Consider the following 15562-nt stretch of genomic DNA (forward strand, 5'->3'; position numbering starts at 1 on the left):
TTTTTTATAAGTTGGAAATGGGATAGATCAATGTCATAGTCATGAGGAATAGGGATTAAGTTTCCTATATTATATAACATTACCATCCCCCATCTGATGCTTGTAAAATGAATTTTAAACAGAAAAAATGGGAAAAATTTATTACATTTGAAAAAAGAAAGAAAAAAAGTGTTACATGTCGATACCTCCGTGCAAAACAAATAACTCTCACATTGTAGATATCAATAGGCGGCAACTTGAGATTGTTGGAGGAGAAGGGATTTGCGTCAAGTTGGGTGATAAATTTCCACACCTAGTATGGTCCTTTGGATCTCTTAAGAGGTTGCTGATATTTTTTTGAATCTCAATTGGGCTTAGGCCTATTCCAAAACAAAATTGTTATTTTGCAAGGAATTCGTCCGTATAGATAAGTCCAATAGTACCAAAATAAACGCTATCGCGGGACTGATGCCTATCAATGCACCTTGCCTCAATCAGCAGCAAAATAATTCTAACATTTTCAAATATATCTCTCGACTTGGGTATGGGCTAGCTCTGAGAATATAAGATGTTTGTTCGTACAGGCTGTGTTGGCAAGATGCATTGATAGGCATTAGTCCCGCGATAGGCAGGTATTAACTGGGGTTCTAGTCCTTATTTTTTTCAGAGCAAAATTAATTAAAAAATTGATAGGTAATTATTTACCGACAATCATAGCGATCTTTCCATCATAATTCTCAATCAGCGAAAAAATTCTAACATTTTCAAACAAATAAAATATTTATTAATTATAATATTACAAAACCCATTGTTTCTTTTTGAAAAATTAAAATTTGTATTATCGTATTTTTAATTATATTTCAATGAAAGTTTCAATACATTTGCTTTGTGAAAGGATTAAAAATATTCCCTTAACTTTTGAGAGGTACGGATTTATAGCTTGCAGAAAATGATTACATGTATAATATAGAATATGAATATGAACTAAATAATAATTTCCATTAGAATGGAAATAAATTTTTTTTATCATAAACTACTTATCATCACATTAAAATTGTAACAGTATTTTCATATTATTATGTGATTTTGCATGCAAATTTCTCCTTGTATCGTGACAGTATTGAGGTCACGGGGTTACATGCATATGTATACACACACAAGTGAGAGTAAAATAGTGATTAACACCCCCATATTCAATATTCTATATATGGCATTATGCAAAAGCTGTCATGTCACCATTCCTGATATATTCCCTAAAGGACAACGTGTGCTGTAACATGTATATTGTTTAACAAAGCTTTGATATACTATCGAATGATAAAAAATATATATATACGCAGGTACAATTATTATATTGTATTATACATATGCATTTTAAGATGCCCTATTGAAAAAATACACTTTTGAGTACACGTGTTTTTCACGTGTGTAATTACATATAAGTAGGGGAGACCGAGGAGGAAAGTAACAGAGGAGGAAAGTAACAACGCTTATAGCTTTTAAACAAATTAGCCGATATACAAAGTTAAAATTTTTTTTTAATCAGTAGTGCCCCCTCCAACTTCTCCAAAGTGTGCAAGAGCATTTCCGGTTTGGTTAGGTCCGCTAGTGATATAACGTTACAAAAAATACGTCAAAAGTAAGTTTTCGTTTAAATTTTCAAAACCTCATATTTTTGAATTACACAGTTTTATAAAATGTGCGTTTCGTTTTCTTGTAGCTTAATTATCTGCCTTTAAGTAGTAACAGTGTATTTTTAAATTACGTGTTATACTTTTCTGTAATTTTAACTTTTTTGTTGAAAAATAGAGTGAGGAGGAAAGTAACACGTTGTTACTTTCCTCCTCGTTTCAATATTGTGCATACTTTATAAAATGAGTGAAGTAAATCATATTTAAAGTTACAGATTAGATTTTGTTTGTTAAAAATAATAAATTACAAGTAAATTGACTTTCGTTTTGACATATTAACGTAACTTAAAAATGATTTATTGAACCAGAAAACATTTTTATTCTGCGTTCATATTTTGTTTTATTTTATGTTTGTCATAATTGTTAATTTTTGCTTTTAAATTTTAGATAAAGTTATTTTCATGTTTTTAAAGATTAATGTTTTATTGTTTATTTTGTTTAATGCCAAAAATATGAAACATAAAAAATTTGGCTACTTTTTTTAAGGGGTAACACACTCTAGAGGCTGAAAATGAGACCTATATTATATTTGATGATTTGTTTTGAGAAAATTAAAAATGGAATAGGATTTCTTTTTAGAAGGTTTATTAAATACTTATTAAATTATGAAAAAAAAAACTTTTTGTTTACATTATATAACAAAATGGCGGCGGTAAATTTTTATGTTCAAAATCGACTATTTTTACGGCCAAAATACTTTTTTGAAAAGTTTAAGTCCTAGAACAAATCGGCCCAAGTCTGGCCAGACTTGGGCCCGGTCTGGGAAGGTGTTTCATGCCATGTTATGGCCTACACAATGATCATAAGATCTGGCCCCGATTTGGGCCATGGTTAAATTTCTACACGGGTCTCAATTTTGGTGAGAAGGTTGGTCCAGTTAGCACGAAACGTCCCATACATATATAATAAAGAAATAGTATATATATACACTGAGAGAAGTCCAGGGCGTAATAGTTACCGCTAGACGTCGCTATAAGCTACTGTTCTTGTTGCGTTTGAGATGTTTCGAATCTAGGGCTCAGACGCCCCGAGTCTGTCAAACATTGTTCCCGCATGTGAGAGAACAACTCGTGACCGAAACTAAAAGTTGTAAGTAATCCCGCTTCGGAACGTTCCACGTTTTTTATCGGGGCTTGAGACGTCCCGATTGAGGGTTCACATAAGAACATTCAAAATTATCACTCAAGCCTCGCACGGGACGTATTAGTTCCCGGACTTCTCTCAGTGTAGTATAATTAATAAAAACACGTATATAAATAAGTGCAACTGTTGTTACTATTTGTCAGACTTTGCGCGATTATAAAAATCTGAATACTGTATGCGTGCTATTGATTTCTTTTACACTGAAATAATATATCTTACAGTGTTTATCGTTACTCATTGTGTCCATATCTGTGCAAGTGTCCGATCTCGTTACGTTACAAATCATGTAAAAAATAACAATGCCAAAAACCTCATTTTAAGAAAAACGGAATTAAAGATTACGATATCAATTGATGATGGTATCTCTGGTTTATCTGGGAAGTTATTCAGATACGAATTGTTTCCAGTCCAGGGCACCTTAAAGATGTAAAACCAATAGGTTTTAAATTTCCCCCTCCACCAGTTTAAAAACACGGAATACTTTTGCAAAGGACCGACAAAATGGAACCTTTTCTTTTTTCTAAAGAACCAATGAAATCAAACACTTAAATTAACGATAATTTAATAAAAACCGCATGATTTAATTTGTCAAAACATGTAGATTGATGATAACAAATTTTTAAAAAATTAAGATTTTTCTCCAAAATTACTAATTGCGATTGTCTCGAAAACTAGAACCGACAAAATGGGCCCTTTTCATGTGGATGTCCACATGATCTAATTTTGTTTTTACTACCAGTGAATAAAAATACCATTTAATAAACTATTATTTATTAATTTAAAACTAATAACAATGGATTGAAATTACCTCTAATAAAAACTGTCGATAGCTAAAGTTCTTGAAATAGTATATTAAGGATGAACAAGGGGATAAAGGCAGCCATTTCTTTATTCCCGTGTTACTTAAGATATTTTTTATCCCTAATGCACAAAAGTGGCGATTTCAGATAGCAGACGACAGGGAGTAAAAGTCATTCACTTGTTCGACTTGTATGAAAATGGTGGCTGTTTTCATACGGTCGAACAAATGAGTGGCTTTACTCCCTGTCGTCAGCTATCAGAAAGCGCCATTTTTGTGCATATGGGATAAAACATTTAGTTAAACATTAATAGATAAAAATAACATAATCTTAATTTTTTAGATCAAGAAGTGAAATATGTAAGTCTAATAAATATAGGGCTAAATTGATAGGTTAGGAAATTCATAAAAGTTCTAAATTTTATTTGATAATTCACAGGTCAAGTATAAAATATTATAATCCCAAAATTAAGGTCAAGTTCCATAATAATATTTTAATTTGGATCCTAATTGAGATGAAATAGCTAGAACTTTTATAGCACAGGCGAAAATCTGTTATAATTTGATAATTAAACGAATCAGCTTAAAATTTTTTAAGTAGAACGTTAGAAGGCAGCCAAAACCTAAAATTTTAGGTCACAATTAACAATTGAAGAGGCGATTAGTGCATCAATATTTAGGTCAAATATAACAAATAAAATGCTTTAATTTTTATTTCAGTTTTAAGATTTTGTTAGATATTCGAACTACAATTTTGATCTACATTTTAGAGTTAAGTTAGCCCTTTAATATATGTGAATTATCTCCCACGTTTTGTTATTTTTGTTCCTTGATATCTAACTAATTAAATTAAATTAAATTTTTATTATGCTTTCGTTGGTCCAGTTCTTTTTACCTAAATTTTGAAGCTTTATCTCCTATTCTTAATTTGAAATTTGATATAAATTTTAACAAATTGTTAGTCTTATGATACATCTCATAATCTTATGTAATATCTTACATTTCCTTTTTTACAGTGGATGTATACAGAGAAAATATACTTTATTCGGATATTCAGAGAAAAATTTGCTTGAAACAATCATATTTTAGTTGAATCATCCAAATAAATTCATTGCTATACAGTTAACCAAATATTTTCTTGGTTCAAACTAAAACTTTCCTTCAGTTCTTTCTTCGATGGCAACGTTTATTAAACTGAACTCAATGTCTATTTAAATCAAATAAATATTTATTTAGAATTAACTAACTTTATTTAGAATAAGTTTAATTAGGAATATCTTTTTATTGTTTTCCTTATTGTTTAGAAAATGTATAAAAATGCGAATAAAGAAAGAGAAATTGTCTATTTTTCAGAAAATGTCTTCACTACGAACACAATCCTCAGGTGGAGGTGTTATGGGCTTAAGTAGTGTAGGATCAGACAGAACGGTCGTTGCTTCGACAGTAGGTGGTTCGCATTCCCATTCACACAGAAAGCATCATCATCACAGAAGTAGAAGTGCTCCTCGAGCACCAGAGAAACCTCCGAGGAAACGTCATCTTAATCCCGGATACAGTCTCGCTTCCATTCCTAGTCAAATCAAACTTTCTATGCTCAACAGTGGACTCATTTCATTCGGTAAGTTTCAAATTTTTTGTAAACACCTTCAAATATCAACATTACATTCAATTTAACATTAATATTAAATCAATTTTTAACTTATACGAGTCTAATATTCAAACTGTAGGAAAATTATTATTTCCCTACACCCAGGCGGAAAAGTCGGACGAATGTCGGAATTCACAACCGGCTGGGATCCGCGCCCGTACAGACCGCAAGTACCGACGGTCTGTACCGATTCGGATCTGAAAAAGCAACCGGCGCGGTACAGATTATGCTCCGACTGTCGGATCCGTCTTCCCACTATTGTCAGTACTGGCTCGGTACTGGATTTCTTCCGCCGGCGGATCTTATTCTTCTGCGGCGTCGGAAGAATGACGGATATGTTAAGTCTGTACTGGCTCGGTGCTGGGCCGGATGCGACTGCGGATCTCGACATTTATTGTCGCATTATAAATTTATTTTCAATAAATGTGTCATACCAAATAATTATTACAATAATTAATTGCATTATTTTAGAAAATAATGATAAATTAATAAATGAATTTAATTAAAATATTAAGTAATTATTTATTGAGACTTTTTTCAAAATTAAACAATTAAAAAAATTTGTTGTGCACTTATACTTTATAATTATTATAAATAAATTTATACTATTAATATAAATTTATTATTATTGAGATATTATTAATTAATATTATTGAGAATTAATTATAAATTATTAATATTAATAAATATTAATATTCATGTTAATAATTTATTATTAATTCTCAATAATATTAATGTTAATTAATAATATCTCAATAATAATAAATTTATTATTATTGTGATATTAATTCAAATTATTAATATTATTATGTTCAATATTATTATATTGAGATACAATTATTTGATATATTATATAATAATAAAAATATAGCTGTAGCATTGACGCGTAGTTATTCGACAAGTTTTATTTCAGCTTGTGACACTTGAGAGTATTTAAGATTTGAGAGTCCCATGCGAGCGTAGCATAGTGGTTAGCGTGCGAGATTTCGGTGCGTAAATATTCGGTTAGGCGTACGTTCGTACCTCCAAGCGTTAGGATTTTTCAAATGTATATAATAAAAAATGAGACGCCTGTTTATCCCCGTTTATGCAAATGCTCTAATAGTCATTTGATCTAATTTAAAGGTTATAAATATTCAAATGATCTAAAGAACATTGAATATAATGTGATTTTATATAAAAGTCTAATTAATAAAATGAGTTTATTCTATAATTTATTTTTAAGCCAATAATCAAAATATCCAATTCGCATTTTCTATAATCATAAGCAATTATAAAATTTTTTCACGCAAACTTTCAACTGATAAAATAGTTGTATAAGCTAAAGTTTATTTTTTATAATTTTATAATAACCTAATTTTAAAGTGTTATAATTTTTAATTTGTATAAATTGTAATTTAACAAATGTCTGTCAAATCTAAATGTAGTAAAATATAATTTATTTAAATAAAATATCTTTTTTAAAAAATGCTAACAACCTCGAATCGTCAATTGATCAAATATTCAAAACATCTAATCGTCATTTCGTCCAATGCTAAAAACATCGAATCGTCAAATGGTCGAATGCTCAAAACATCGAATCGTCAATTGATCAAATATTCAAAACATCTAATCGTCATTTCGTCCAATGCTCGAAACGTCGAATCGAGAAAAAGTTGAAAAATTTGCTTGATGTAAGTTAACATTTATTTAAACCAAGCAAATTTTTCCAATTTTTGTCGATTCGACGTTTCGAGCATTGGACGAAATGACGATTAGATGTTTTGAATATTTGATCAATTGACGATTCGATGTTTTAAGCATTCGACCATTTGACGATTCGATGTTTTTAGCATTGGACGAAATGACGATTAGATGTTTTGAATATTTGATCAATTGACGATTCGAGGTTGTTAGCATTTTTTAAAAAAGATATTTTATTTAAATAAATTATATTTTACTACATTTAGATTTGACAGACATTTGTTAAATTACAATTTATACAAATTAAAAATTATAACACTTTAAAATTAGGTTATTATAAAATTATAAAAAATAAACTTTGGCTTATACAACTATTTTATCAGTTGAAAGTTTGCGTGAAAAAATTTTATAATTGCTTATGATTATAGAAAATGCGAATTGGATATTTTGATTATTGGCTTAAAAATAAATTATAGAATAAACTCATTTTATTAATTAGACTTTTATATAAAATCACATTATATTCAATGTTCTTTAGATCATTTGAATATTTATAACCTTAAAATTAGATCAAATGACTATTAGAGCATTTGCATAAACGGGGATAAACAGGCGTCTCTAAAAAATTGCGTTTAAGTGTATAAAAAAATAAAAAAAAATGTGTAAAATGAACTGTCAATGAATTTTCATCAGTATTTATCTTTTGCAATTAATTATTATTTTTTTTATTGATATTTGTTGAAATTATCATTTGGATCCGATCCGGTTGTCAGTTGGTAGAATGTTAGCGCTCGGCTGGCTATTAAATGAAAAATCCACGGTCGGTAGAGTGCCAGGTTCCAGCCGGTTGAATTATACACGGAACGGCTTCTCCCGGCCGGTCAGCGGGCGGTAGAATGCCAGTTCCGAGCCGGTTGCCAGCGCGCTCCTGGCCTAGTCACTATTCGGCAGAATGCCCGTTCACATTCGGTTACTTTCTGTTCTGTTCTTACTTTCTATAATTTACAGTGTGAAATGTACTTGCGTTAATACTTTTTTCGTGAGATATTAATTTCTATTTTCCTATCGAGTATTCAGGCATATGGTTTAAAAATTTGAAAATATTTTTAATGCTTAGTTTACATAAATGTCACTTGTTTACAAATTTTTAAATATTTTTTAATCCATAACATTTGACTCTCATTTTCTATGTAAGATGACGAAATTAAAATAAGCCATGTAAAATAACAGTGGACAGATTGTAATTTTCTTCTTTTAAATTAGTTGCTTAAGTTAATCATTAAATTAAACATATTTGTTACAATTCAATATTTTTTACAATTTAATTAGTCATATTGTAAATTTTACTTGGTAAACACTTACAATTAATAATAAATTATTTACATGTTTGACATTACACTGGAGTCTTGGTTATACGAAAATTATACGAAAATTGGTTACATAGAATGTGATGGCACTGAAACGGGATAAAGGAAGAAAGGAAGGGTCGTTCTTGACTCGATGATGGCAGTAGCGTACCCATTACTAGATCCGTTTTTTCCCTTGATATAACCTAACCTCAAAATTGTCAGTGAGCTATCAGACAATATTAATTAATTTATTTGTCTAAAAATGTAATTTAATAAATCCAAATGCTCAATTTTACACTATATTAATAAATTCTAGAGAAATAAAGAAATTAGCAGGCGACTTTATTTCATCCGAAGGCATAAAGAATCTTTGTACGGCCCTGAATGTTTATACTTTTTTATTATTAATGAATAATATTTTTAAAAATATTGGAAAATATTTTAATAGTTAATAAATCAAACAATGTTGTTATTAATAGTGGCCGGTTTAATGTTTAATACCATTATAACAATTTTTTTTATTTTTTTAACTTCTTCGCAGTATTGATTCGGTGTTACCACCAGATTTCTGCCAGTGCTGATTTTAATAGTATTTAATAGTATTGAATAGTTTATTTAATTAATATTAATTAAATTTAATTCATTAATTTAATTTATAAATTTATTTTTTAATAGTATTTAATAATAATTATTTAATAGTATTTAATAATCGGATTCTGAAAGTCAATGCCGACAATTAGTACCATGCCGGTGTGATTAGATTGATGATTGAAAAACATTTTTCATCATTAATAATATTCTAGATTTCCTTTGCTAAACTGCTTCGTAGTTTACATTCTACATTTTATTAACTGTCAAAAAATCTAATTTTTTGGAGAAACATTCAAATATTTTAAAAAATACGAAATGTCTTAAAATTTTCTGAAATATATATCGAGACTTTAACCCAATTTATAATATTTAAAAGTATGTTACAATTCCGTTAAATAGTTTAGGCTCTAAGTTTTTGTCTAAATGTCAAAAAGTCGCTATTTTTCAGTTTTCTTTGCTTCAATTCTATAAAGTATCAAAAATATTAAACATACTTAAAAGAATTCTTTCTTTTATCATTCTTCATCCAACAAAAAAAATTGAGCAACGTCGGTTTACATTTACTTGAGTTATTCGATTTTATCCATAAATAATCAATATTTTGAGAATATAAATATATGGACGTCCGCATGAAGAAGGATCTCTTTGTCGGTTCTAGATTCTAGTATAATCACAATAAATTTACTAATTTTAAAGAAAAATATCGAGTTTTTTTTATTCTTTCTATCTAGACTTAATTCAACTCTTATCTGAATAACTTCCCAGAAGAACCAAAGATATGGTTTTTTCAAATTTAACAAGGAATTTGACCATATAGATAAGTCCTATAGTGCCTATAGTCCCTTTTTTATGCGGACATCCCCATATATTTTAGTGAATAGAGTAATTAGAAATAAGGGGTAATTGGATACCCACACACCACATGATATTTCCTAAATATTTCACTGAAAGATTGAAATATTTCAGTGCAAGGTCCTTGAAATATTTCTGCAAACAGGAAAATGCCCGCCTATGTGAAAACATTGACGCGAAATTTGAGAATATATTTCATTGAAATATTTTGGAAATTTTCAACTTAAATGATGCGCACTCATAGACATATAAGAATAGACTGCGCGAGTTTCATGATTCCCATGAGAGGAGCAAGCCGGTGGTATAAAAAGAGACGGATAGAGCTCTAAACTTGAATATTAGTAATAAAAAAATTAAAAATTAAAAACTGTTCGTTTATAGGTTTCAAATAAGTTGAAACATCCTCAAAATTTAGGTGAAGGTTAAGAGACAGAAATTAGTCTCAAAATTTATGCCAATAGACAAATGAAAAGCTAACAATTCGTATGTCAAAATACGAACATAACCTCAAAATCGATAACCAATATATGAATTTTTCAAGTAGAAATGTTATTTTTCGAAATTTAAAGTGAATAATCCAAAAGAAGCTCTTAGATAAAATTTAAAAATTATGGTGTTTGTGGAGATAGTTTTTAAGGGTACACTGAGAAATTATTCCGGCACTGTGAAAATGTATTGTCTTTGGGAGGACAATGAGTATGCTCTTGTCTTTCATTAGGAAGAAACGAGACTACGCGAGATTTAATCAAAAGGGTGAAATAAAATGTTATATAGAAAAAAGTAATTCTATTATTGGCTTCGTTTCCAATTGGCTCGTAAAATAGAGTCATAGAATCTCATAAAAACTCGAGAGTTATAAGGTCGAGAATAAGTGTGACATAGATCTGAAATATATACAAAAAAATAAAGTTGCGCTTTAACATATTAAAAAGCCATATATATTACTCTCTTGCATTAAAAATTACTTTTTAATTTTCCTCGGAAAATATACATATAATTTAATGACAAAATAATTTATATATACATATATATATACTAGGAGGGCTTCGACCCCTGCACACTTCACGCGCTGACCCCCTATTTTTTACTTGATTTTATCTTGGTTTACTTACATCTTGTTATTTTTTGTGTAGGGGAGAGTCTCCAGTTGTGAGACGGGTTTCATTTTTGACCCGTAAATTGTAAACGGGTAAACGAAATTGTAAATAAAATACACTGTTCGAAAGGTAACAGAAATACGCAACTTTTATTAAAAGAAAGTGTAGTGTTTCGATGAACTCAAAAAATTTTACGATACATTTTCCGAGCACATCGCTTTTGTCAAAAAAAAAATGTCTCCAGTTGTGACACACTCATTAAAAATTGCTAAAATTTAATAAGTTTGACATAAAACGTTATGTTTAGTATAAATAATTAAATATATAATTAATATATATTATTATATACTAAATAATAATATTTATTCGCTAAAATATGACTATCAAATAAACACAATTTAATAGCTTCAACAAGAGCATTAAAATTGATTTCTTCTGAACAGTGCTGCCAACTCGACCTTACTGGAATGTACTAGACAGTGATGCGGATTATACTAAAATTATACTAACACCGCGAAATTTGAAAATATATATTGCGAAATAGTATTTTTTGCTTTAAAAGAGTTTACTTAAATAAAATATAGCACTTTAAAACAATATTTTACATTCATTAAATATTTAAAATAAATTTAACAATTTTTTTTAAGGGGACACCTAAGTCACCTAAAAACAATGCAAAAAGAGTCAACTTTCGGTACACTTTTCTCGAAAACTATTATTGCAATTGCGTTCGCCCTTTTTTATTCGATTACAAATATAATCAAGTATATGAATAAGAAGTAATACGACGTTATCTTCAATAGAAACTTTTTTATGAATATTTATACCCAAAGCAAAATAAAAATCCCATTTTCTCTGATTCATTGACTCATATCTCCGTTTGTACAACTCAAAATGATGTTAAACTTCTTATTCGTATTCTTGGAACCTTACTGAATAAAGTAAAAAAAAGAAATTACAAATTGGTTTAGTAGATTCGGAGAAAAGTGTACCGAAAGTTAAAAAATTGTAAAAAAACAATTTTGACAAAAGACACGAAAAAAGAAAAAATACTAAAAACTCATGGTATTCAGAATCATGTAATCAGATTTTTTTCTACTCTTCAGAAAAGGTTTTAAAAACACAGGAAAAAAAAAGTTTGACTCCGTTTACACCTTAAATTCAGCCCATGTATTTCACATAAGTCTGTCCTTGTTTAACGGGGCTGACTCCGTTTACACCTTAAATTCAGCCTCAAAAATAGGCTGAAAGTAAAACTTTTTTTTTAGTGTGAAGTCTTGTTCTATTCCTAATTGAGTCTACTTTTAGAAAATCAAATTTAAAAATATCGATTTTTTTGTCATTTTTCCACTTAGGTGTCCCCTTAAAGGCGCACTCACAGCTAGTAGGCAGCAATACAAATTTGAATTTACTGTCTCTTTCACTCTAATTGACTTTCTCTCTTACTCCAATTACTGCCTGCGCAGGCAGGCAGAGCTGTGAGTGCTCCATAACACATTAAGGTGACTAAAGAACCGGGAATTATGAAAATTTAAAAATGAAAAAATCTGTACATTTTTACAGAAAACATGTGTTGATGATAAAATTCAGAACTTTCTCAAATATACTAAAGATTATACTAGATACTAGATCAAAATTTTAGATACTAAACGTCATGTGAATTATACTAAATCTAGTATAAAATATACTAAGTTGGCAGCACTGCTTCTGAATCAATTGACTTTTTCCTCTTGACATGCCCAAAAATACTAGAAAAAAAATCAAAACAACATTTAAATAGTATGCCTGCAAAGTCGTATTTTTTATGCTGCCCAGATGGGTGTTGACACCGTCTCACAACTGGTGATATGCTGTGTCTCAAGGAGCATTCAGACCTCTGCAGGCTGCCTGCCTGCGCAGGCAGAAGATCGTTTACACCTCACTTTTCTCGTTGAAAAATGAGGAAAGATTTAAATATCTATTAAAATTCAAATCTTCCCTCATTTTTCAACGGGAAAAGTGAGGTGTGAACGATCTTCTGCCTGCGCAGGCAGGCAGTCTGCAGAGGTCTGAATGCTCCTTTACACCCAGAAATTGGCGCTATTTTGAAAAAGGAAAATTAAATTATTTTCAACCGTAGATTGGAACAATGCAATATTGCATCACAAAATATAAGGAAAACACTAAAAGAAAATGCATTACATTTACCTTTTCCAATTAATTAACTTGAAAAAAAGTACTTTGCATTTATTGAAAAAACGCTTTTTAGTTGATTATCACACACAGTGTAGATATTTAACAAAAACAGTTTATATATCCGCTTCGGCGTACACGAAAAAGTTGGCTCATATAAAAAGAAATGTTTTTATGTAAACCAATCGGCTTTTTAATATTGCATGTTAAAAAAATTGACTGTCTCACAACTGGAGGTGTCTCACAACTGGAGACTCTCCCCTATAACTTTATAATTCTTATACTTGAAAGAGAACATATTTTTACAAACTAAGTATTTCTATTTTTCCTTTTTACAATATATTTTTTAATTTTTTTTAAAACCTAATATTAAGATTACGTTAATTATTTTTATTATAAATAAGGACTTTGAATAACTTGGAAGGTAAAGGTTCATATTTAATCTAATTTTTAAAGTAACTTTGCTACTCATTATATATCCATAGATGAGCGATTCCATGTCCAGTGATAAAGGGTCTTTCGGTACAGTGCTTTTTTAAATAATTTTTTTCTCTTAAACATTCAAACTTTTTTTCAGTGTTTAAACATTCTAGGCCCACTTTCTCATTTTTTATGACCTTTTAGTAAAAAACCTCAGCTTTCGTTAAAAAAAATCGTATCTTTCCCCCCATAAAGTCAAATTTATTTTTAATTTTGATTTTTTATGTCAAAAATTTTTTTTTTTAAATGCTTATTGCCAATCGAAAGAGCATGAAAAAATCTATCGAAACTGAACCCTGACAAAGTTTTGTATTTAATTGTTTAAGAATAAAAAATTATCAAAATAAGCATTGTACCGTAAAACCCCAAACTTTCACACCCTCCCCCTCGGAAAATATTAGACTAAATGAAAAAATATTTTCACAAAAAATTACTATCTATTAGTACTACAAAAGCCCCAAGTTTAGGCACGATTGAAGAAAAAATTTTCTCTACCTTGATCACTTGACATGGAATCGCTCAGATAAAGATTACATTTACATTTGAGATAAATTTTTCTGTAATTTAACAATACTCTTAATCTCTAAATTTTGAAATAACTTTACATCCTCTTATCTGTAAATCAAAATATGTTGTATCAAAATGACAATTTACTTTCAGGGCAAAAAAATAGAACAAAATTAACTTTAATTTTAATGCATCGTAACGAATAATTATGTTGGGTCATAGGTCAAACGTAAAGTTCTTTGATATGTAACGTCACTTAGGGGACTTTATAGCGCTAATTTTTTATCTATACCTATAAAAATACGTCACGTTTGACCTAAATTTTGAGTAACGACTCCTTAGAGGGCCTACAGGTCAAAAACACACCTCGTTAATCTTCTTTCATGAGTAACATTGCGGTACGTAAAAATGTAGGTCAAATTTAACATATTTTTCGACCTGTAGGTCAAAAAGAGGAACCATATTTTTAAACTACAGGTCGAAAAATTAGTCACATTTGACCTGAATTTTGACGTAAGGGAACGACCAATTGTAGGGCAAATATGGTTCCTCCTTTTAACCTAAAGCTCGAAAAATATGTCAAATTTGACCTACATTTTGGCGTAATGGAATGTTACTCTTGAAGGGTGCATTATTTTTATAAAACAGGTCAAATTTTACCTTAATTTTGACCTAAGGTATCGACCCCTTGTAAGGCTCCTCTTTTGAACTGTAGGTTAAGAAATATGTCAAATATGCCCTAAATTTTGACATAGGGTATCGACCCTTTAGAGGGCCTTTGGAAGGCCTTAATAGGGACCCTTTTGACCTGTAGGTTAAAAAATATGTCAACTTTGACCTTAATTTTGATCTAACTTCAGAGGGTATAAGGTTATTTATGGCCAACTTCAGGGCACTGAATCAAATTAGGTTAGTAGCCAAATTCAATGGATGGGATTAATGAGGAATTTAATACGACGGACCTCATGATGGACTGAATGTGACAGGCCTTTTAAGCAATAGGTCCAATTTGATTGTGATGTATCCTTAAGATTTTTATTAAGACCCTTTTTGACCTGTTGATCAAAATTACGTCAAATTTAACATAGATTTTTACGTATCGGAAAAACCCTTATTGGGTCCCTTTTGACAAGTAGGTCTTTACTTTTGACTTAATGTAAAGGCCCTTATTCGACCGTATTTTTACCTGTAGGTGAAAGAATAGTTTAACCTCCCTACAGTTTAACCTGCGAGTATACTCGGGGTGTATCTTTCATTTATTTATTTTTAAATATTTAATTCGAGAGTCATATAAAAACATTGTGCATTTAAAAAATAGGTTTTTTAAAATAAATATCAAATCAGGTTCTCTTAAAATGAACGCATTGCGCCTGCTTCTCTGACTGATTTTTAATTTAGTTTTCGGTTTAATTTGATTTAGATTGATCTCATACATTTTCTTACTCTAATTACTCCTTAATTATTTAAAAATTCTCAGCCAAAATTTTATTATTCTTAAATTTCTATAAAATATATATTATATAATATTATTTTTAGCTTTTATAAAGCTCAAATTGTTATTATAGATCGTA

At 29.7% G+C, this 15562-nt stretch overlaps 1 protein-coding gene across 1 annotated transcript in view; it reads left to right on the top strand.

Moving 5' to 3' along the window:
- The window catches only part of LOC122505668 (receptor-type tyrosine-protein phosphatase U), a 592942-nt gene that overhangs the window by 78054 nt on the left and 499326 nt on the right, over window positions 1-15562 (top strand). Inside the window, exon 2 of the mRNA XM_043617444.1 lies at window positions 4966-5230. Coding sequence (XP_043473379.1) covers window positions 4969-5230 — 262 coding nt within the window. The 5' untranslated portion in view covers window positions 4966-4968. The remainder of the gene's footprint in view (window positions 1-4965; window positions 5231-15562) is intronic.

This window comes from Leptopilina heterotoma, unplaced genomic scaffold, assembly GCF_015476425.1.
Source record: "Leptopilina heterotoma isolate Lh14 unplaced genomic scaffold, ASM1547642v1 Lhet_362, whole genome shotgun sequence".
Classification (NCBI taxonomy): Eukaryota; Metazoa; Arthropoda; class Insecta; order Hymenoptera; family Figitidae; genus Leptopilina; species Leptopilina heterotoma.